The 24,924-nt window shown below is 44.9% G+C and overlaps 1 protein-coding gene across 2 annotated transcripts in view; it reads left to right on the top strand.

The window, feature by feature from the left end:
• The window catches only part of igsf3 (immunoglobulin superfamily, member 3), a 209,841-nt gene that overhangs the window by 65,249 nt on the left and 119,668 nt on the right, over positions 1 to 24,924 (top strand). For both annotated transcript variants that reach the window (XM_086006761.1, XM_086006762.1), the window contains exon 2: positions 12,478 to 12,855. In XM_086006761.1, coding sequence (XP_085862887.1) covers positions 12,478 to 12,855 — 378 coding nt within the window. The remainder of the gene's footprint in view (positions 1 to 12,477; positions 12,856 to 24,924) is intronic.

Below are 24,924 nucleotides of genomic sequence, written 5' to 3' on the forward strand. Positions count from 1 at the left end.
CCCCATCTCTCTCTTCTCCCCCCATCTCTCTCTTCTCCCCCCATCTCTCTCTTCTCCCCCCATCTCTCTCTTCTCCCCCCATCTCTCTCTTCTCCCCCCATCTCTCTCTTCTCCCCCCATCTCTCTCTTCTCCCCCCAGTCTCTCTCTCTCTCTCTCTCTGTCTCTCCCCCTCCCCCTCTCTCTTTCCCTCTCTCTCCCCCCCAGTCTCTCTCTTTCCCTCTCTCTCTTCCCCCAGTCTCTCTCTTTCCCTCTCTCTCTTCCCCCCAGTCGCTCTCTCCTCCCCAGTCTCTCTCTCCCTCCCCAGTCTCTCTCTCTCTCCCCCCCCAGTCTCTCTCTCTCCCCCCCCCCCCAGTCTCTCTCTCTCCCCCCCCCAGTCTCTTTCTCTCTCTCTCCCCCCCCAGTCTCTTTCTCTCTCTCTCTCTTTCCCCCAGTCTCTTTCTCTCTCTCTCTCTCTTTCCCCCAGTCGCTCTTCCCCCCCTTCCCCCAGTCGCTCTCCCCCCCTTCCCCCAGTCGCTCTCCCCCCCTTCCCCCAGTCGCTCTCCCCCCCTTCCCCCAGTCGCTCTCCCCCCCCCTTCCCCCAGTCGCTCTCCCCCCCCCTTCCCCCAGTCGCTCTCCCCCCCCTTCCCCCAGTCGCTCTCCCCCCCCCTTCCCCCAGTCGCTCTCCCCCCCCCTTCCCCCAGTCGCTCTCCCCCCCCCCTTCCCCCAGTCGCTCTCCCCCCCCCCCCCTTCCCCCAGTCGCTCTCCCCCCCCCTTCCCCCAGTCGCTCTCTTCTCCCCCTCTCTCTTCCAACAACAACATGCACTCAAAAAACTCTCGGCACCGCCGGGCACTCCAGCTAGTAAACTATAAATTACATTAAATAACTATTTTAAACAATAATTTAAATTTTTGAAAAAAATAATTTTATTTTCTAACAGGGCTAAAAATAAACTTACCTTTCTTTATAAGGTAAAAGTATTTACCTTTATAAAAGTACTTAAATAAAGTACTTTATAAAAGTATTTATAAAAATAATAAACCTGTGGAAAAAATGTTTTAATTTTAATTAATTCACCACTTACCTTGTAAAAAGCAGGCCTGCTTTTTACATGTCTAACTTCTGGAGACTTACCCTCCCGGGAAAACCTGTTTTAAAAAAAAAACAAACCCCGAAGTTTGATGCGCACGTGCAGCCTCTCCCGCGCACGCGTTCGACCTCTGAACCCCTTCGTTCAGGGGAACGGAAGTGCCAGTTTCCTGCGCATGCAGGAAACCGGCACTTCCATTGGGCTTACGGGTGAGTACCCCGTGCATACTCACCCGTGGAGACCCGAATTTCTGGGCCATTTAATGTGCCTTCAATCGGCTGTAAGTCTTTAAGGTCTCCTCCAGCAATTCTGGCCCTGAAATGGCTTCCTCTGGAGCGTGGGCTTGTGCCCAATAGCAAGACACCATATACAGCGGCCACCCGGCCACTCCACTCAGATGTGACCCGAAAGATGAAATGTGTATGCATTGGGGAAACGGCCTGATGAGAACACACCTTCTCTGCTCTGCCTGCTGCGAGCTCGGGCACAGGCCACAAAGGAAAATCAGCCCTGTAATGTTCTGAGTGACGCACCTTTTTTTTTAATGGATAAATGTGTAAATGAGCAGCAGGCTTCCGTATAAAGATCGCTGTTCTCAAAAGAATCCTTTTGGTATTTGCACTGAGCTTGCTGACAATTGGCAGTGTTGCCTGGTCAGCTAATTTATACCAGTTGCACACTCCTGTCAAGCATTTAAAGTGAAGTATAATGTAGTTTTGATACAATGTAGAGCTCCCCTTACATTGTCCTGACCAAATACCAGAAGAGTACACTTTTCGATATCCAAGCTGATTAACATTATCACTTTTGTGCATTTGGCAAATTAATAGTGATGTGCTGAATTTGAGAGCATTACTTCAGGCTCCAGTTTCCATGTCAGCGACGGCAAGGATGGGTTCCTCTTGATGAATGAGGTCTGCAGCACTTTGTTCAGAATCAGATTAAGGTTACTAAATTTATCCATCCCAAAATACTGCCGTCACTCCTGCTACCCCGCTGCTGCGCACCACTGCGGGTATCAGCAGAGCTTTTAATTGGTTTTTGGCTCACAAGTCAGGTTTTGAAATGTACTGGTCCTTATCCCCAAACTCTGCCCATCCAGCTTCAGGCTTTGACTAGGTTCACAGGGCTACAGTCGGCTGCGCCAGTGTTTCAACTTAATTACACAGTTCACGCCAACTTTGAACAGATGGTCTGATTAAAAAAATAAAATGTGCAAATGAGCCATCTTCCTCTAATGAGCTTTTGTATTTCATCAATTTATAGCAAGCTCCAGAAGTTTATACAAATGTTATTTTGTTCTCAGTTTTTAAACCCTGTAAACTAGTGAAGACTGTCGGAAGTTGGCTCCTTTTGAAGATTCAATATTATTCGTGCCTCTCAATATGCACATTTTCTAATCTATAATATTTGTAAAATGGATTTTCTATAACATTTTAATGCTGGTTATTAAGTTTATTTAAAAGATTTGAAGCGATATTATTTTGCAGAGTCTCTGAATATAAAAAAAATACATTTTAGAAGAGTTGCTACTTTGTGACCGAACCTCCTGCTCTTCCTTTCCCCCCCATGACAAATGCCTCTTATAAGCTCAGCACATTATTAGTTGAGAATTTGCAAGAATTCCCAAAACTTTCCAAACAAAAGTATATTTCATGAGCACCAGAAATATTACACAGCTTACTTTCCCACCTAGCTTTGTATCATCTGCAAACTTGGATATATTACACTTGGTCCCTTCATCTAAGTCACTAATATAGATTGTAAATAGCTGAGGCTCCAACACTGATCCTGCGGCACCCCATTAGTAACAGCCTGCCTACCTGATAATGACCGGTTTAGCCCTATTCTCTGTTTTCTGTCCTTTTAACCAATCCTCTATCCATCCATCCATTCTAATATATTACATCCAACCCCATGAGCCCTTATCTTGTATAACAACCTTTCAAGTGGCACCTTATCGAATGCCTTTTGAAAATCCAAATATACTACATCCACTGGTTCCACTTTATCTACCCTGTTAGTTACATCCTCAAAAAACTCTAATAAATTTGTCAAACACGATTTCCCTTTCATAAAACCATGTTGACTCGGCCTAGTCATATTATGATTTTCTAAGTGCCCTGTTACCACTTCCTTAATAATGGATTCCAGCATTTTCCCGACGACTGATGTCAAGCTAACTGGCATTAGCATTCAGGTAAGTATTTCTTTTTAAATGTACCTTTTTGGTGATGGTCTCAGCGGTCTCTTTAAGGACCGCTGGTTAGGCCGCACGTAGACTTAGTTATTATGAGGCAGAATACCCGTACAGAGCAGCCCCATTTCGTAAGGGGCCTTGAAACAGTTGCATATGCAAAAAGACTTAATGCCTATTATTGGCATTAGCCCTGGACTCTCAGCCTTTACCAATGGCAAACTGCCACCAGCCCTATTGGACGCTTAGGCACCAGTTTTACGCCTGTAAAATGGGTGCACCCTCAATGAATTTCTCGGTCCATGAGTTTTCTAACACAAGAAAACATGAACACAAAAAAAGTTGTGTGAGGAACAAGCTTGTTCCTCACACAAAACATGTACAATTTCCCTATCTTGGGCACTAACCAGCCCATCATATCTCCTAACACCCTCAAGTAAATTCCAAAACATGCACAAAGAATTTATATAGGCTGGTGGAATTATATTCTATATAACACTCTGGGGTAAATTTTACAATTTAGCGGCACTGGTGCGGTTTTGCACATGATGGAAAATTGTGCAGGTTGTGATCAGGCACTGTGACTACCATGCCCATGCTCCTGAGAAGCCATCGATCACTGTTGGCCAAGCTGAATTGAATGCAATCAAGGAGTCTTGGAAGCGTACGATCTGATGATGCAAGGATCGAAAATGAAGTGATGGCTTGCATACAGAGAGCAAGCATGTCCTTTGGTAGACTGTCCAAGCATGTCTGGAATCAGTGCAATATCAAAGTTGCCATTAATCTGAAGGTTTATGAGGCAGGTGTCCTTATCAATCTCCTGTATGGATGCAAAACACAGACACTCTTTATAGACGGCACACTCAACAGCTAGAAAGGTTTCACCAAAGATACATTTATATAGTGAAACCAAAACTCACATTCCAAATACTTTGCATTATGATGCTGGTAGTAGGGAATTTTACTATTGATGAGAGTGGCCTGTGGGTTTATTATGAAGTTCAAAATATAAAGGTATTTCAACAACCTATAGTTTTTTAAAATTCATTTATGGGATGTGGGTGTCACTGGCAAGGCCAGCATTTATTGCCCATCCCTAATTGCCCTTGAGAAGGTGGTGATGAGCTGCCTTCTTGAACCACTGCAGCCCGTGTGGTGAAGGTACTCCCACAGTGCTGTTAGGTAGGGAGTTCCAGGATTTTGACCCAGCGACAATGAAGGATTGGTGATATACTTCTAAGTCAGGATGGTGTGTGACTTGGAGGGGAACTTGGAGGTGGTGGTATTCCCATGTGCCTGCTGCCCTTGTCCTTCTAGGTGGAAGAGGTCGCGGGTTTGGGAGGTGCTGCCGAAGAAGCCTTGGCGCGTTGCTGCAGTGCGTCTTGTAGATGGTACACACTGCCGCCATGGTACGCCCATGGTGGAGGAAGTGAATTTTTAAGGTGGTAGATGGGGTGCCAATCAAGCGGGCTGCTTTGTCCTGGATGGTGTCGAGCTTCTTGAGTGTTGTTGGAGCTGCACTCATCCAGGCAAGTGGAGAGTATTCCATCACACTCCTGACTTGTGCCTTGTAGATGGTGGAAAGGCTTTGGAGAGTCAGGAGGCGAGACACTCACCGCAGAATACCTTTCCTCTGACCTGCTCTTGTTGCCACAGTATTTATGTGGCTGGTCCAGTTAAGTTTCTGGTCAATGGTGACCCTCAGGATGGCGATGGTAATGCCATTGAATGTCAAGGGGCGGTGGTTAGACTCTCGCTTGTTGGAGATATAAATATGAAATAATGAAAGTCCTGATGTAAATATGAAATAATGGTTTACTTTGATATTGGTATTTATAATAAAAGGTAATCCCTGGCACATTTGGTAATGTACTGCTCAAAGCCCCAAACCGTAGAGATCCAGGGAGGTCCCGGGTTTGACCTGCAGTCTTTGCGGAGTTAGCTGATCTCAGCCAGGGAGGCTGTAAAGGGGACCTCAGTGGGCCTCACTTCTCCCAATCTAGTGAGCAGCCAGGATTCCCACTCTTGGGCTGGAAATTTCACTGTTCGACGCGCTGACAGCGGGGAGCACTGGAGTGCGTGGGGAACCCGGGAGTTTCAGTAGCACGCTTGTCAGTAGCTTTTTAACCCAGCCACTGCATTAGCACCTGACTTCTGGGTTTCCTGACCAATTAGCGTGAGCGGGTGTGATGAAGTTACACATGGGTCTGTTTCAGCTGAACTATTTAAAGGCACTCTGCAAAGATAAAAGTTGAAGGATTGTCCAGGTGGGGGAACGGAGGAAACAACTGTATTAATAGAGTCCCAAAGTGGCAAGGCTGCACCTCGCTTAAATGATGCCGCCCTAGAGCTGATGCTGTGTTCTGTAAGGGCCAATAGGGTGATTCTCTTCCCAAGCCGACTTCCGCACATCACTCCTCATACATACTTATCTTGCAGGTGCACCCATTCCTATCTGTCCAGGCACCTAAAGTGCATCTTCAGCATTCTGATTGCTTGCTCGATGACAGTTCGCGTGGTCACGTGGCTTTAATTTTGTCTCTCCTGGGCCTCATTGTTTGGGCTCCTAACGGGTGTCATTAGCCAAGTCTCCAAGGAGCCAGCCGTTAACTCTGCTTTGAGGTCCGAAGAGCCTCATGACTCGAGTCGTTGTTGGCTTGTTCTCTGTACACAGATGCGGCCGGACCTGCTGTGATTTCCAGCAAATTTTTTTATTTATTAAAAAAAAATTAAATTTATTTATTGTTTTTTGTCTTTTTTGTTTTTTATACAGACCCTATCATCTGCAACATTCCACCCCTTGTGACCCCACCTCATTGTTCTTTGATGTAATGTTTTCCTGACTGACCTGTTTGGACACCATTCACACCATTGATTGCTGTGATTATCTCTCTGCCGAGGTGTGATAAAGGGCAGTTAGAAAGATTACCTGTAATCATCTGGCAGTGTTCTCTGACTATATATGCTGTACCTATATGCATCTCTTCACTTCACCTGACGAAGGAGCAGCGCTCCAAAAGCTTGTGATTTCAAATAAAGCTGTTGGACTATAACCCGGTGTTGTGTGACTTCTCACATTTGTCCACCCCAGTCTAACACCGGCATCTCCACATCATGCCACATGTGTGTAATCATTGACTCCCTGGACCTGTGGGAAGCCAGCCAGAGCCACAAAGCCGAGTGACCGCTCATTCGGACTGGCCTCATCGGTTGCACATAATTGCTGGCCCTAACAAACATGGCATCGGTCACCTGAGTGATGCATTTGTGGGCAGCAGATTGCGAGATTCTGCAGATATCTCCTGCAGATTCCTGGAAGTAGCCAGAGGTGAAGAAATTGAGGGCGGTGGTGACTTTGACAGCCACTGGCAAAGCGTGCCCACCAGTTCCACTTGGCAGGAGGTCATCTTCCAGGAGGCTGCAAATGTCTGCGACCACCTGGCGCGATACTCTGAGCCTCCTGAGGCACTGGTGTTCCAACATGGCCAGGAAGCTGATCCTGTGCCTATATACCCTGTGTTGGGAGTATCACCCCTGTGCTCCTCCCCTCTCTCCTGTGGAGCGGCAGGTCAGTGAAGAGAAGGCCGCTGGTGCTTCTCCTGCTGCCAGTGCTGTTGCTGCTGCTGCTCATCTTGGTCCTTATCTGAGGTCCAAGGTAAAGCCACGCTGAACTGATGCTTGACAGATGGGAAGCGTAGATCAGCCTCACAAAAATCCAAGGTAACAGAAATGACCTCAAGTTGTGGAAATCCGCTGCGAAGCAGTGACCGCTCACTCTCGGAACAAGTCCTGTGAGCAAAAGCCTTTCACTTCAGCAAGGAAGCAGGTGTGAGGTCTGAGTAATTATAGGATTGTTTGCCTGTCATTTGGTCAGCCCCCTCAATTTGCACTGTCATCTCGCCTTGTTTTCACTGGCGAGTTCCAGGAAGCCCGGAAAATCTGTGCACTCGGAGTTACACACACAGTATCCCCACAGTGCAGATAGAGGCCATTTTGGCCCATCGAGCCTGCACCGACACATATCCCACCCTATCCCTGTAACCCCACGTATTTAATCCCCTAACATTAAGGGTCAATTTAACATAGCCAAATCAACCTAACCTGCACATCTTTGGACTGTGGGAGGAAACCGGAGCACCCGGAGGAAACCCACGCAGACACAGGGAGAATGTTTAAAGCCCAAATCTGCAGTTAAAACAACTGCTAATTGCCTCTTAATATCTTTCAATTGCCAACCGGCCTTTCCCAAGGGGGTTTCTCGCACGCAGCCAAAAGCGCTGCAGTTAAAAGCGGAAGTCGGCGGATTCGAGTCGGCTTCCCGACCCGCTGCCGGTGTCTTCCCTTTTAACCATCCGCCCGCTCCCAAACACTATTTTAGGTAAAAATTCCCCCCTTGATCACAATCCACTGCTGTGGGAATGTGCAGGACAGGATCAGACTGCTGTGACGTCAATAATCCTTGTCTACTATCTGAAGAATGTTCACATGGGTGAGAGACTGCAGTGCTGTGAGTATCCTTGGAACTAGACCCCCTCCCCCGGCATGAGACAAGGGGAGACATTTGCAAGAATAAATAGAATCAAGTTCAAGGAAAATGATTGCTATCACCACTGTCAAGAGAGCTCAGTTGGGGTGAGAACAGTTTTGCTTAATAATTTAACTTTTGGGGGCACGGACCAGGAATATTTAATTCTTGCTGGCTGATTTACAGTATTTGTTTATTTCAACAGTAAGTTCAAATAATGAACTTGATGTGTTTCTCAAACCAATCCTGTGATAAATTTTCAGTTCTGTCTTGCTTTGGAAAATGCAGGATGAATAATGACTTCAGTGTTTATTTAAGCAATAACAAGTCACCAAGGATTGAATGCATATAGCAATAAATGTTCAGGTACAGTGAAATGATTCTCCATGCATTCTTTGGTATTGTGCTTTGTGCAGTTGTATTCATATTTGTAGTTTAGAAAAAGAGGGAATAAAATGACTGCCATATCAGCAAGCTGTGTGGGCATGGGAATATACATGGTTTTCTTTTTCGAGTAAGGTTTCTACATATAGTTCTTGTAGAATAAAATGTGAATTTGGTAGCAGTTAACTCTTTCCTTTGAAGTTCATGTTGAGGAAATAACTAAAACCTCTGACAGAAATTTAGCCTAGAAACTTGAGTCTATATTCTGGGGCTCAGCCTGACTTTCTGATTCACATCACCTCGGTCCCCAGACCCTAAATCACCTCGGTCTCCAGACTCTAAATCACCTCAGTCCCCAGACCCTAAATCACCTCAGTCCCCAGACCCTAAATCACCTCGGTCCCCAGACCATAAATCACCTCAGTCCCCAGACCCTAAATCACCTCGGTCCCCAGACCCTAAATCACCTTGGTCCTCCGACCCTAAATCACCTCGGTCCCCAGACCCTAAATCACCTCGGTCCCCAGACCCTAAATCACCTCGGACCTCAGACCCTAAATCACCTCGGTCCCCAGACCCTAAATCACCTCGGTCCCCAGACCCTAAATCACCTCGGACCCCAGATCCTGCTCAGGCTCACCCTAACTCTCTGATTCACATCATCTCAAGCCCAGACCCTGCTCAGGCTTAGCCCAACATAGTGATTCACATTATCTCAGCCCCAGCACAATTCAGTTTTTAAATTCAGGATGCCACACTTTCTTTAATATTTTTTCCTTTTACCCTTTCTTCGCTGATGATGGTGTGTGGTGTGGAGATAGCAAAGAATCAGTGAGCCATCACACATTGTGAATAGCTGGAATTTTAATGTTATTTAAAGCAAGGATTAAAATTTAGGTTCCCAGAATGAGAGTTGAAGCCATTAGTTCTCCATTTACTCCTCTCACCTCTCTAGGTTTGTGATATGAGTTTTATTTGTATTACTTAGCATGAATAAAATTATGTTCTGATATTTGGGCACTCTAACTCCATGTAGAGAGCTCTTTCTATTTACACACTTAACCAATGCAAGACAAATCTCAGAATCATTTTTGTCTCATGCACACATGTAGTTCCTGAAATCACACTTAATTGCTGTCTGTGTAGCCTGTCATTTAGAAAATTCCAATCACAATGTTGATTGAGACAGGAGAGTAAGTGGGCATTGTCAGACATTTGTTATCATGCTAAAGCTCCTGTGATTGCTCAGTGAGTTTGGTCAATGAATAGCAGAGCCACACAGGCCCATTTGATCCTCATCTGAACTAATTTATGATGCATTTACACCACAAGTTTTCACACTGACTCTAAACCTGTGCAGTGTAAATTGGATATTTGGCCTGACAAGGCCCAAATTGACTCTGGGTGCAAAATTGAATGAGACACTCTCGTCTCACTCTGCTTGATCCTGACTTTCGATTTAAGCTGTATTTCTAATTGTAGTGTCAGTGCGAAGCGAAACCAGTTATAACTAGAAATCAGGCTGTTGTAGTGTGAATGCACCCGTGGCAGATTTCAACCAGGGATGATATCCTCTTCTTAGGCAGTCCCTCGGAACCGAGGATGACTTGCTTCCACATTAAAAATGAGTTCGCAGGTGACTGATGAGTCCAATGCGGGACCTACAGTCTCTGTCACAGGTGGCGCAGACGGTGGTTGAAGGGGCGGGTGGGTGGGGTGCTTGGGTTGACGTGCGCTCCTTGCGCTGCCTGTGCTTGGCTTCCGCTTGCTCCCGTCGAAGAGACTCGAGGTGTTCGGCGCCTTCCCGGATGCTTCTCCTCCACTTTGTGCGGTCTTGGGCCAGGGATTCCCAGGTGTCGGTGGGGATGTTACACTTTTTCAAGGAGGCTTTGAGGGTGTCCTTGAAGCGTTTCCTCTGCCCACCTGGGGCTCTCTTGCCGTGCCGGAGCTTCAAGTAGAGCGCTTGTTTTGGGAGTCTCGTACCAGGCATGCGGACAATGTGACCCATCCATCGGAGCTGATCGAGCATGGTCAAAGCTTCGATGCTGGGGACGTTGGCCTGAGCAAGAACACTGACATTGGTGCACCTATCCTGCCAATGGATTTGCAGGATCCTGCGGAGGCAGCATTGGTGGTACCTCTCCAGTGCTTTGAGGTGCCTATTGTACATGATCCATGTCTCTGAAGCATACAGCAGGGCGGGTATCACTGCTGCTCTATAGACCATGAGCTTAGTGCTGGGTTTGAGGTCCTGGTCTTCAAACACTCTCTTCCTCAGGCGACCGAAGGCTGCACTGGCACACTGAAGGCAGTGTTGGACTTCGTCGTCGATGTCTGCCCTTGTTGACAGTAGGCTCCCGAGGTATGGAAAGTGGTCCACGTTGTCCAAGGCCTTGTTGTTGATTTTGATAATCGGGCAGCAGTACTGTGCGGCGGGGGCAGGTTGGTAGAGGACCTTTGTCTTACGGGTGTTTAGTGTAAGGCCTATGCTCTCGTACGCTTCGGTGAAGGTGTTGACGATGGTTTGGAGTTCGAGGTCCGAGTGAGCGCAGAGGCAAGCGTCGTCTGATGTAGGGCTATCACAACCGATGAAAGGTCATCGACCTGAAATGTGAACTCTGTTTCTCTGTCCACAAATACTGCCTGAACTGCTGAGTATTTCCAGCATTTTCTGGCCTTAAGACCCTTGGTTTATCCAGTGGCCCTTGCTAGAAGTATTTGTGCGTGCACGTGCTCATGTGTGCGTGCGTGTGAGAGACACGGACAGAGAGAGACAGGTTAGGATAGGATTGAACTTGGTTGCAGTGCTGCCCACAGTCCGTGTTCACAGTGACAACCAAAAACTCCCATTCCTACTGGGGGAGGAGAGAAGCTGTGTAACACTGGCGGCACACTATGTTACAGCTTGCCATGAACAGAGGGACAACCAGTAAACTAAGACAAGAATATATATAAACAAGGCGAAAATATATTTATAAACTCAGGGATATACCTGTTTATACACTGTATGAATGGAACCGCGTTTATATGTTCAACCATAAATGTATTTTGATGCTTTGGCAACATAAGATGTACCTTATCATGCCAATAAAGCGATTTGTATTGTATTGTATTGAGTGTTATTCATGTGTGAACAATCACTTACTCGAGGCAATGGATGCCAGCAGCCATGGAATGGCTCTCCAGCAAGGTGTTCGCACCTTCAGGAAAAGAGAGAGGAGAAAATTGGCTCAGCACCTTTTAAGTCAACTACTTGAAGACAGAATCTGATATTAGAGTGAATTAATATTTACATCAGGGAGAAACTGTGTGTCACTCACAAAGTTTGAATGGGCAGAATTTTATTATATCTAATTTTTTTAAAAAGCCTGCATCAAAATTTGTATCGATAGGGGTTGAGTTTCTGTGGGGATTTTCCCAATCATTTTGGCGAAAGATCCCCGGAGAAACAACGTAAACTCCCACAGAAATTCAGCCACAGTGTTCTTACTGTCATCTTCACCAAGTTGATCATCATGCACCATTCCTCCTTTTAACAAAATAACAGCTACCTCAATCCAATTGCCAGTGAGCCAGATCCATGGCACAAAGTTGCACAAAATAAAGCATCAATTATCAACAAATTGAAAGTCTACCTTTTTATAGTAGCACTTCATATACTTCAATTGATTTATAAACTGTTGTGATAAAATAGTCTTAACTCCTCAAATAAACCAGTCTTCAAAAAATTATGCTAGCTGACTTCTAGTTAAGTTCAGTCCTGTGTACTGGTTAAAAATCGTAATCCTATCTCTCCAATGGCTTAGTGGTAAGTGCAGCGTCAAGTTGTACAAAGCAGAAAGTCCCAGGTTCCTGGTCTGTGCAGTTAGGTGACCTCAGCTAGGACTCCATGCAGAGCACTACAGCTAGCCTTATGTCCCTGGGTTATGGAGGAAAACTTCAACCAGCATTCCTATTTCTAATTGTTGTGCAGTGACTGCTGGGAAGTGCAAGACTGTGGACCTGGGGTAAGGACAGAATCCGGCTCTGCTGCAACGGCTCCTCATAGTTAAATGGTGCACCAACACTTGCTGTCTAGATTGAGATATGAAGAATGCCCTGTTGGGTGAGGTCTCAGATGGTGGTTGGTGTTGATGGAATCCTACCCCAACAAGAATCACTGTTATCAGGAGAGGAGAAGAGAAAATTGGGAGGGAAAGAGGGAGGGAAGCAGAATTCTGAATTAAGTGTTTGGATTGTATGTTTTTGAGAAATACCCTGTCTTCTAACTATATACATATATATAAATTCATTTTTGCAGGCATGTGTGCTGCTCAGAGACATGTCCAGATACAGGAAGGCCCCCTGGTCAGAGCAGAAGGATACCACATAACCATTTGGTGTAACGTGTCCGGGTACTCTGGTTCCACACAGCAGAACTTTGAGTGGTCAATCTATCTGCCTTCTGCACCTGAAAGACAAATCCAGATAGTCAGCACAAATGATCCCGACTACCCCTACGCTGTATATGGAAGCAGAGTACGGAATAAGGAGGTCTACGTTGAGAGAATTGATGGGGACTCGGCGCTGTTGCACATTACTAATCTACAACTGGGCGATACAGGGGAATACGAATGTCACACTCCTAACACAGAATCAACCTACTGGGGATCCTACAATGCCAAGGGGAATCTGACAGGTAAGTGATTCTTGGCTTTACAGTGATTGCCTTTGTTAATGTGGTGTGCAGCATGTAATGACAGAGTAACATCAAATGTGCAACATTCCCTTTGAAGGAGCATCGGGGTTTTTAATAACATTGCCAGGCTATAATTATTTCACAGAAGTTTCAAGTATATGTAGATGTAAGTTTTTATGTTGAGGGTAGTTTAAGATTGTACTTAGTAGGCTGACAGACTTAAACTTAATTGACTGAATTTTTCCATTAGTAGTAGCATTGTAGCATCTCATTAATGGACCTTTAACTGACGATTAAAGGAGGTTTCTGTTTATTTGCAGTGTCTGTACTCAAGCTTCAGCAAAATAGAAATTATGGGCAGGTCTCTCTTTAAAACTGATCCCAGGTGTGATACATTATTCAAAACAATTGGTTGCAGTAGTATTTTGCGTGTCAGGGCTCCGAATAATGTGTTTCATCTGGGACTATTTTTACAGAAAGTGTCTCTAATGAGAAAAACATGTAAAGGTGCAAGAAAGATGCTTTGCAGTGAAGAAAATGTAATGTTAGAAAAATGCATTTCAGTATCACACAGCTGCACACTTGGAGAAATCTCCATTTGTGTACTGTTGACCATGAGTTTAATTTGGTACGAATAATGTGTTTTGATTCTGGGTTGAATGGATTTCCACTCCCATTCTACACCATTGGTTTCCTTCCAGTGTGAAAGTTTGATGCTTCACATATTTGGCTAATTCTCTTCAGGTTATCCTTCAGAGCTTTTAAATTTCAGTCCAGGAGGGAGAGCTGGTCTTGGAACAGGCTTCCCTAAACTACCAAGGATCGTGATATTTAAGCTGCTACAAGTGCCTTTGCAGTTCCAGCTAGTATAGTGGAACCAAGAGAAGAATCAACCGTCACGTGACCCTGTGGCTTGCTACCTCATCAAAGCCTCATGATAAAGCAGCAGTTTCAGGAAGACTCCACATGCTTTGCAGCATTAGTGCAAACAGACTTATTCCCAGCTTTTCCACCCCCTCCCCTCCATATACACACTGAAACAAGATTAATAATTCTATGTGGTATACATAACACATACACAGCAAAGCTCCGCCCATTTGTATCTGAATTTCATATTTGGGGTTGTACAACTGACGTCGTACCCTGATTTTTTCAGCAACCTTAACGCTTGTTTCTGGTGCGCACTCTGGATAGCCAAATGTCGCCTGAGCCAATAAGGTGTCCGACACAATTCGAAATATGATGGATAGGTAAAGACCAACTGGTCCATCCAACCTGTCCACACAGTTGTGATGCCTTGTGCATCACAACTTATACACTTCCCACTCCACATGAAAGCCATGTAATCTCCTGTGGGGTGGTGTGCAGATTTAAAAACCCAGGCCAATTACAGGAAAAAATGTGGAAAATTCCTCTCTGACCTCCCCTTAGGGGATCAAAACTAGTCCAGGAGGCCGCTCTGGCCCTGATTAATGTTGTACCGTACCTACCTCTTGTACGAGGTCATCTCCGCCCCAGCTGGAAACATGTACACAAGCTCTTGCTTGAAGGAAGTTAGTGAATCAGCATTCACTGCACGAGCTGGCAGCCTGTTCCAGAGGTCATTATTCTCTGAGAAAAGAACCACCTTCTGACATCTAATGTATTTTTAGCCTTGTATAGCTTGAAATTGTGACCCTTGGTTCTCCCTAACCTATTTAGTTGAAACAAACTGACAATACAAACTCAATCTAGTCCATTCATCATTTTATAAACCTCAATCAGATCACCCGTAAGTCTATACCTCTCTATCTAAACTATAGAAACCCAGCTATTTGAGCCTATTTTGGTAACTAAGATGCTTTAAACTGGGAATTAATCTTGCGACTCTCCTCCGCATTCTTTCCACAGTGTCAGCTGTGGCTCAGTGGGTAGCACACTTGCCTCTGAGTCAGAAGGTTGTGGGTTCAAGTCTCACTGCAGAGAGTTGAGCACATAAATCTAGGCTGACACTCCAGTGCAGTGCTGAGGGAGTGCTGCACTGTCAGAGGTGCCATCTTTCAGATGAGACGTTAAACCGAGGCCCCGTCTGCTCTCTCAGGTGAATGTAAACGATCCCATGGCACTATTTTGAAGAAGAGCAGGGGAGTTATCCCCGCTGTCCTGGCCAATATTTATCCTTCAATCAACATAACAAAAAAACTGATTACCTGGTCATTATCACATTGCTGTTAGTGGGAGCTTGCTGTGCCCAAATTGGCTGCCACATTACAACAGTGAGTCCACTTCAAAAGTACTTCATTGGCTGTAAAGTGCTTTGAAACGTCCGGTGGTCATGAAAAGCGCTGTATAAATGCAAGTCTTTCTTTATTTCTTTCAAAGCCTCAGTATCACCCACCATGTGAGGAGACCAAAACTGGGCATAGTATTCTAACTGAGGCCTAACCACAGTCTTGTACAAGGACAAAATAGTATGTTTTGTAGTGTACTGTCCTGTAAATACACCCTAGCACCCTGTTCACCCTAGCTATTGCTTGACGGCATGAACCTTTCAAGATTTATGCACTAGAATGACCAAATCTCTTTCGTTCTCCACCAGCTTCAGTACTTTTCCCTGAAGGGTGTATGTATATTCAGCATTCGCCCTGCCCACATGCGTAACACTACACTTTTATAAGTTAAACATCATTTACTAGTCAAGGGCCCAATCCCCTGGCACATCTAGATCCGCTTGGAGCATCATCTACAGTCCTGACACTTGCACAAATCTTAGTATCATCTGCAAACTTGCAGATCGTTCCCCCAACACCTACCTCTAGATCATTAATTCAAATAGTAAATAGCAATGGCCCTAACACGGCCCTGCAGTGACCGATGTCCAAGCAGATCCAAATCCATCTACAACCTCTTTCTGCCTACGGGCTTTCAGCCAGTTCTCAATCCAGCGCAGTAGTTTGCCACTAATACCCGAGGCTTCAGTCTTGTAGAGAAGCCTCTTATGGGGCACCTTTATCAAAAGCTTTCTGAAAGTATAATTTGGGTGCAGCGGATCATGCCGCAAAATTCAGAGGTCTAATGCTGATTTTATGCCGGAAGAACGGGAGGTCATAAATTGAATTTTTACTCCTGTGTTTCCATTTTATTTTCTAGTTTCTTATCCACTCTTATATTCTCTCCTGAATTCCCATGGATTTTAGTTTAATTAGTAATCTTTCATATGGGACTTTGTCAAAGGCTTTGTGGAAGTTGAAGTAAACTATAACATAGGAACTTCCACTGTCTTGTTTTGTTTATAACATCTTATAAAATAAATCAACAGTTGTCAAGCAAGATGTTCCCCTCATAAATCCATGCTCATCAATGTTCCGGCTAATTTTTGCTGGGGCCGCATGACCCCTTTAAGGGGCTGCGCGGGCAATTCAAAATACTGTGCATGCGCGGTTTTTACATTGAAAAGCCGGCAGCACGGGATTCCTGGAACGCTGCGCGGCCACACAGCTTAAAGGGAACGTTGGTCCTCATCCCACCTGTTCCTTAGTATAGTTCCTATTATTTGACCCAATATTGACATAAGGAATGTATAGCACGCCTTTTAAGTACGACTGCTTGTTTGTGGGGAGATAGCTTACTAACATGTACAAACACTATTAGAAGTTATTCCCCTAGAGTTAATTCTGCTAAAGGTGGGCTTACTTCCTTTGTGCTGCAACAGAAATGAATTCTTCTGCATGCAAAAGCACCAGGTGTCACATTGATGCTGCATTTTGATTGTTGTGCTGGTGCCAGAGACAGCCCTGACTCTGCCAGCAGTGCTGTGATATAAATGAGGCAACTCTAATGCTTCCAGCAAGGGAGATTTTTTTTGCCCTGCACTGCTGACGGTAAGCACTCCCAGCCATGGGCTGCTGGTTTCTTCTGGCTGCACTCAGCCTCTAGTGGAGGCCATTAATGTGCCTTTTTTATTGCGTTGCTAGCCTGGGGAAGGTGCATGACCAGAAAGTTAAAGTCATGGGCCCGGAGTTTCTGCTAGGTTGCGCTTTTTCACAGAGCAATTTGCTCGCAGTCGGCCAAACCAGTGCAAAAGATCAAATCAAATCAAAAGATTGTGGAATTTTAAGCGCAAATTATATCCAGCAGCTAATCAAGTCTAGTTTAAAAAACATAGTTCTAGAAGCTGTCCCCACCCACAGAACTGGTCACACGCCCCCCCCCCCCCCCCCCCCCCCCCCGGGTGAATTAATCACCATTGGGAGTTTCTGCTAATTGTGCTCATTTGCAGGCCTTTGAGGAGGCTCTTAAAATTAAGCTGGTTCTTTTGGGCACAAGAACATTGACTACTGCACACCAATATAACCAGTACTTGATTTTGTATATGTTGTTTAATTCATTTTCAGTCATTTAAAATCAGGTTACTCACAGGTGGTGGGCTCGACACTCTGATTAAAACTGCTTATTTTTTGTGGTACATCCATTTTCAGCTGTATTGATCAAACTGCATTCTTAAATACATCAAGGAATGCTTTTTAAAGCAAATTTAAAAAAAAAAAAATTTACATCCTAAAACGCTGCCCGATTGCGCTTGTTCATGGCAGATTTTACGTTCGGCGATATGCAAATGAATTTGAGGGGAAACTTGAGAAAAAAGAAACACTTCTCAAAACTGGCACAATTTTGGCTGCAATTTGCTTGTGCAGAGTTTTCCCATTACCACTGGTATCTGAAATGTGCTCTACTGTGTAATTGTGATGTGCTCCAAAACATTAGCAGGGTCGACATATTGCAGAACCACTTGATGGTATAAATGGGGAGGAAGGACTAACAGCGCTGACTCAGTTACCTTTTATAAACGAGGTTCATAAAGTGAATGACTGACCATTTCCTGTAAATTGCACTCAGTCGGAGACAGCTGTCTAGTGCTATTGTCTGTACAATTGCATGCACTGTAGTAATGAGCTTTCTTTGATGAATAGATTGGTGTCTTGGCTGTCAATAGAAGCTGACATACTGTATGTAAAAGATCACATTTCCCCACACAATCTTGCAAAATAAAAATTAAAACAAAAAATTAAAAACCAATTTAACACTTGGGTCTGTCAGCAGAACCTGCCAAACACTGCTCAAGGCAGGTTACATTCCACACAAATATAACAAGTATCGAATATTAGCTGTAGAGCATGTTTTTAACCAGTATCAATGCCAGAGTGTGCAGCCCTATTATCTGTGATGTGTGTTCTCCAACCCATACTACTATTGGCTTTACTTCTTTCTCAATTTCCTGCTCTCCTGTGTTATATGTGGTGATTCTTGCCACAGTTTCAAAGGAAGCATCAACCTCCGCTACCTTACTCAAATGGCAATTCTGCAAGACAGGGAGTGTCAGTAGACTATTCAACTGCAGGTAGCATCACAACTAAGCCCAGTCTTGTCCTTGGCCAATGCCACACACATGCACTTTCCAGCAGTAGTCCGTGGCTGGAAATTGGGAGGAAAAACCCTTTTTATTTAATTTCCCCATCTCAGCCTAGGGTTAACGAGGTTGCGCCTCCATATCTGAACGGGTTATGATCAGCTAACAATCCACGGCAGAGTTAAAACCCGAGACCAAAGATTCCCTGATGGCTTAGTGGATTTTCACTGAGAGCAGCTGAGTCATAGAGACCAGGAGAGTTCTCGGTTTGAGCTGAGTTAGCTGATCTCGGATGGGGCAGCAGCCAGGGTGCTATGATTAGCCTCTGTGACCCTGAGCTATGGAGTGGAAGCCCGGACACCGGATCACTATCGAGTGACCCCTGCTGGAAGAACACATGGGTCAATATCAGGTGAGGACAAGATCAGGCTCAGCTGTGATGCCCTTAAAGTTAAACAGCCTGTTGGCATTCAATGTCACGTGTCACACATGCAGTATTGGAAAGCAACCAGCAGCTTTATAACTTCCCAAGAGTCAAACAACTTCATGAGGGGGGAAAACTTAACTGAGAAGAAGGACCTGAAGCGTTCTTTGTTTTATGGCTCAGTGTAGTGCATTTATCCACAGAGGCATCAAAGGAATGTCTCCGACAGTAATAACACTGTCTCCTAGAATATTCAAAGCATTTGCACATCAATCAGTGTAAACAGCCCTGTCAGACAGGCCACATTTCTCTTGATTCCAGTCACTTTTTTTCTATTTTTCAACTCTTAGTTTACCCTTTTGGAAGGTCATTGCTCCACCAGCACGACAAAATGCGGTGAAAGCATGTTTAAATCAGCATTTCAGTATTTATCTGGTGGAAAACAATTCTCCAAATAAATCTCTGTTTTGCGCCACAAATTTCTGAATTTTGCAGTTTGAGCCAATAGAGTGGAAGTTAAATCTTGCACTTGGTAGTGAAAGTCGAGGAGCTATGGAAGTACAGCAGTGAAATCCTATCCTTATGACTGGAATTCAATCCCAGGCTCAGTTTTAATTCAAACCCATCTGTTCTTAAAGGCAGAAGAAGTCTAGATTTTCTAGTCGGCGTTATTTTAATGCCAGCAGTGATCCATTTAAAATAAATGTTTTGATGAAGGAAACACACCCAAAACATTAACCTGTCTCTTTATAGGCGCTGACAATATTTCCAGCATTTCCTGTTTTTATTTCAAATTTGCAGGTTTTTTTCTTTTTACTGTATTTCAAATAATTAAATCTGGGATAGTCTCAGCCTCGGTGCCTTTTCAAAAATAAAACCTTGATCATCCCTCTGTTTTTCTTGCTGTTGATTTAAAAAAAAAGACTGAGCCTGATTATGTGAGGGAGCAGAATTTATATGCACAGTTGAACAGATCGGATTCCTAAAGCAGGGGATCTCAACCGGGGGTCGGGACTCTGCGAGAAAGTTTTAAGGGGTCTGCCAAAAATGACCAGATTCTGCCCAACAATCCCGCCCCTCATACACTCTGATTGATTGGTTGGAGGACCCGCTCCAGCCCCTCTTCCTATTGGTCAGGAGCTCACGTCAATTACCCGGGCAGTGTGAGCTGGGCATGCGTGGGCGGTACTGGCTGGTGGAGACGCAGCAGATAAGAGGTCTGGAGGGAGCGGGTTAATAAACCCTGGGGGGGACCAATTCCTGGGTTTGCCCCGACCAGAACGCACAGTGTAAGCGCCAAACTCTGGGAGCAACAGCAAGTGCTGGGAACTCTTGGGGAGCGTCTGTAAATGATGGAGAAATGGTGATGGGTCAGGAAGTGTCTGTAAATGAAGGAGAAACAGTAGTCAGGGAGTGTCTGTAAATGAAGGGCAATGGTGACTGGTCAGGGCCAGCTCCCCATACCTTTCAGAGTGCCTCTCCTAGCCTTGGCATCCCCAAATCTAAACCAATCATCCTAACTATAATCCCGACCCCTAACCCTGACCCATAACCATAAAATCCTAATCCGAAACACTAACGTAATCCCTAACCTCAACCCCTAACTGTAACACTCTAACCATAGTCCAGACAACAATCTCTAATCTTATATGTTAAATCCCTTCATGGTCTCGCCCCTCCCTATCTCTAATCTCCTCCAGCCCTACAACCCTCCGAGATATCTGTGCTCCTCCAATTCTGGCCTCTTGAGCATCCCTGATTTTAATCACGCCACCATTGGCGGCTGTGCCTTCAGCTGCCGAGGCCCTAAAGTCTGGATTTCCCTCCCTGATGTAAGCAAAAGCGGACCAAGTGATATACAAGGTCGACGCTTAGTTGAGTACAGATGACAGACTTTGAGTGATGGTTCAAAACGATCCTTTAATTTTCACAGGCCTGGGGAGAACCTTCTGAGACCCTTCTCAGATTCGACTCCAATGATCACAGAAATCACAGAAACCCCACAGTGCAGATAGAGGCCATTTCGGCCCATCGAGCCTGCACCGACACATATCCCACCCGATCCCCGTAACCCCTACACCAACACATATCCCACCCTATCCCCGTAACCCCACGTATTTAATCCCCCTAACACTAAGGGTCAATTTATCATAGCCAATCAACCTAACCCGCACATCTTTGGACTGTGGGAGAAAACCGGAGCACCCGGAGAAAACCCACGCAAACACGGGGAGAATGTGCAAACTCCACACAGACAGTCACCCGAGGCCGGATTCGAACCCGGGTTCCTGGCGCTGTGAGGCAACAGTGCTAACCACTTACCCTCGCGACGTTCATAATTATACACAAAAATCATACCCTGCCCTGGGGCGGGTGCAAAGCTATCAACGTCTGAATGGCAAATATAAAGCATGACATTAATCACATTTCTGTTATCAGTTGGTTCCGGGATCTTCTGTGACTGCGGCCTTGGCTTCTGCAACAACCGCCCTTTGTCTCTGGCCAGATGATTTGTTCAGTAACATGTTTTCTTGAGATAACAGTTCCTGTTTTCGTAACAAGCTCAAGTTAACAAGCTCAAGTTACTTTGCCTTAACAAGCTCAAGTTACTTCTGGAAAGCAAGCAGATTGTGATTAGTGACTGAGAGACTTTCCCAACGGTTTTTAGCTGTCAGCCATTTTACGATTCACACATTACATATTTTACTTACTGAATACATATTTTTCCTCTACCTAGGTCCTATGTCTAACACTTAATGATATTAATTATAAATTTTAATTACTTCACTCCCTAAATCTCTCTGCCTCGCCACCTCTTTCTTCCTTTAAGATGCTCCTTAAAACCTACCTCTTTGTGCAGTTTTGGTTGCCTTATCTGAGGAAGGATGTTCTTGCCATGGAAGGAGTGCAGCAAAGATTCACCAGGCTGATACCTGGGATGGCAGGAATGACGTATGAGGAGAGATTGTGTCGATTGGGCTTATACTCACTGGAGTTTAGAAGATTGATAGGGGATCTCATCGAAACCTATAAAATTCTGTCAGGCCTGGACAGACTAGATGCAGGAAGGATGTTTCCGATGGCCGGGGAGTCCAGAACCAGGGGTCATAGTCTAAGGATAAGGGGTAAGCCATTTAGGACTGAGATGAGGAATTTCTTCACCCAGAAAGTGGTGAACCTGTGGAATTCTCTGCTACAGAGGGCGGTGGAGGCCAGTTCATTAAATATATTCAAGAAGGAGTTGGATATATTTCTTAAGGCTAAAGGGATCAAGGGATATGGGGAGAAGGCAGGGACAGGGTACTGAATTTGGATGATCAGCCATGATCTAATTGAATGGCGGAGCAGGCTCGAGGGGCTGAATGGCCTACTCCTGCTCCTATCTTCTATGTTTCTATGTTGACCAAGCCTGCCCTAATAGCTACAAATGTGGCCAGTATCACATTTTGATTGATAACGTTCCTGTGAAGTGCCTTGGGGCGTTATACTACGTTAAAGGCGCTGCAAAAATGCAAGTTGTTGTTGCTTTGTGTTACGGGAGGTCTATGGAATTTAGATAACACGGGAGGGGGGCCTCAGAAGTAAAAAGGTTGAGAACCCCTGTCCTTAAAGCACTGTAGATATAGGAACAGGAGTAGACCATTCAGCCCCTCAAGCCTGTTCTGCTATTCCATTAGATCTTGGCTGTTCTGTACCTCAACTCCATTTACCTGCCTTTGATCCACCAGGATGATTTTTTCCAATTGATGATGCTGGTCATCTTCCAAAATTCTATAGACTTGAACAGTTCCCATGGATTGGAGGGTAGCTAATGTTACCCCACTATTTAAAAAAGGTGGTAGAGAGAAAACGGGGAATTATAGACCGGTAAGCCTGACATCGGTAGTGGGGAAAATGCTAGAGTCCATTCTAAAAGATATAATAGCAGAGCACTTGGAAAACAGTGACAGGACAAAAGGTAAATCATGCTTGACTACTGGAATTTTTGAGGATGTAACTGGTAGAATAGATAAGGGAGAACCAGTGGATGTGGTGTATTTGGACTTTCAGAAGGCTTTCGATAAGGTCCCGCGGAAGAGATTAGCGTGCAAAGTTAAAGCACATGGGCTTGATGGTAAGGTACTGACTTGGATAGAGAACTGGTTGGCAGACAGAAAGCAAAGAGTTGGAATAAACGGGTCTTTTTCCGAGTGGCAGGCAGTGACTAGTGGGGTACCGCAGGGATCGGTCCTAAGACCCCAGTTATTCACAATATATATTAATGATCTAGACGAGGGAACTAGATATAATATCTCCAAGTTTGCAGACGAAACAAAGCTGGGTGGGCGAGTGTGCTGTGAGGAGGATGCAGAGAAACTCCAGTATGATTTGGACAGGTTGGGTGATTGGGCAGATGCATGGCAAATGCAGTATAATGTGGATAAATGTGAGATTATCCATTTTGGTGGCAAAAACAGGAAGGCAGAATATTATCTGAACAGCAATAGATTGGGAAAAGGGGAAGTGCAACGAGACCTGGGTGTCCTTGTGCACAAGTCACTGAAGGTAAGCATGCAGGTGCAGCAGGCGGTTAAGAAGGCAAATGGTATGTTGACCTTCATAGCGAAAGGATTCGAGTACAGGAGCAAAGATGTCTTGCTGCAGTTGTACAGGGCCTTGGTGAGACCACACCTTGAGTATTGTGTGCAGTTTTGGTTACCTTATCTGAGGAAGGATGTTCTTGCCATGGAGAGAGTGCAGCGAAGATTCACCAGACTGATACCTGGGATGGCAGGAATGACGTATGAAGAGAGCTTGTGTCGATTAGGCTTATATTCGCTAGAGTTTAGAAGAATGAGAGGGGATCTCATTGAAACTTATAAAATTCTAACAGGACTAGACAGACTAGATGCAGGAAGGATGTTCCCGATGGCGCGGGATTCCAGAACCAGGGGTCACAGTCTAAGGATAAGGGGTAAGCCATTTAGGACTGAGATGAGGAGGAATTTCTTCACCCAGAGAGTGGTGAACCTGTGGAATTCTCTACCACAGAAGGCAGTTGAGGCCAATTCATTAAATATATTCAAGAAGGAGTTAGATACATTTCTTAAGGCTAAAGGGATCAAGGAATATGGGGAGAAAGCAGGGACAGGGTACTGAATTTGGATGATCAGCCATGATTGCATTAAATGTCGGAGCAGGCTCGAGGGGCCGAATGGCCTACTCCTGCTCCTATCTTCTATGTTTCTATGTAAGAGGTTACTATGTGTGGAAAAGAATAGTTACAGCAACTGCCACAGCTGATTTCCTTGGTGAATATTAAAAAATGTATTTCTGATTTTGTCTCTTGCAGTATGAGATGTTTTAATCACCTGAAGTGGTTGTTGGATATCACTGTAGACAGGGAAGGGACATGTGGGCCTGCGGCAAAGTGCTGAAGAGAAGTGGTCAAGGAATGTCTCTCCATGGCCCCTGTTGCAAATTCAAATTATACCGCTGCAGTGTCCATTACGGAGGTGATTGAAGCTGAATGAAAATCCAGAACCTTCTATCTATGGATGCTAATTGACATCTCTCATGTTGTTCTCCCATGTCAGCAAAGCACTCCATCTTTTGCTGGTAATGATGGAAGTGACAAAACCAGTTTGTGTGCTGAAACATTTCTTTCTGTTGGGTCAGCATGCAGCATTGTAGAGAGGAGGTTTATTGAAAACTTACAGCCTGTACAGTTCTGTCCTCCTGGCTGGAGATGGAAGTAAGTGTGACACCAGAACACCACAGCAGCAGTAGGGACATGGCACAGGGGAGGAGTGAAATTATGAATAAAAATGAACACATTTTTATTCTCAGCCTTGGCTCAGTGGTAGCACTCTCACCTCTGAGTCAGAAGGTTGTGGGTTCAAGCCTCACTCCAGAGACTTGAGCATATAATTTAGGCTGATTGTAACGTAGTACTGAGGGAGTGCTGTGTTGTAGGAGGGACTGTCTCAGTTGAGATGTAAAAGATTCCACGGCACTATTCGAAGAAGAGCAGGGGAGTTCTCCAGATAGTATACGCAAATATTTATCCCTCAATCTGTTCAGAAATCAGCTGTCGCATTTGCCTACGTTAAAATAGTAACTACATTTGGAAAAATTATTTCATTGGCTGTGAAATGATTTGGGATGTCCTATGGATATGGAATGCATTATATCGATCTTTTTTTCTGTATTAATTCAGTTCACTATTTATCTCCCTTATCCTTTCTCCTGAAGATGGGTGGTAGCAGCCCTCCAGTAC

The sequence above is a fragment of the Somniosus microcephalus genome, chromosome 14 (genome assembly GCF_052327205.1).
Source record: "Somniosus microcephalus isolate GS21.2 chromosome 14, FLI_Smic_1.0, whole genome shotgun sequence".
In the NCBI taxonomy this organism is placed as follows: domain Eukaryota; kingdom Metazoa; phylum Chordata; class Chondrichthyes; order Squaliformes; family Somniosidae; genus Somniosus; species Somniosus microcephalus.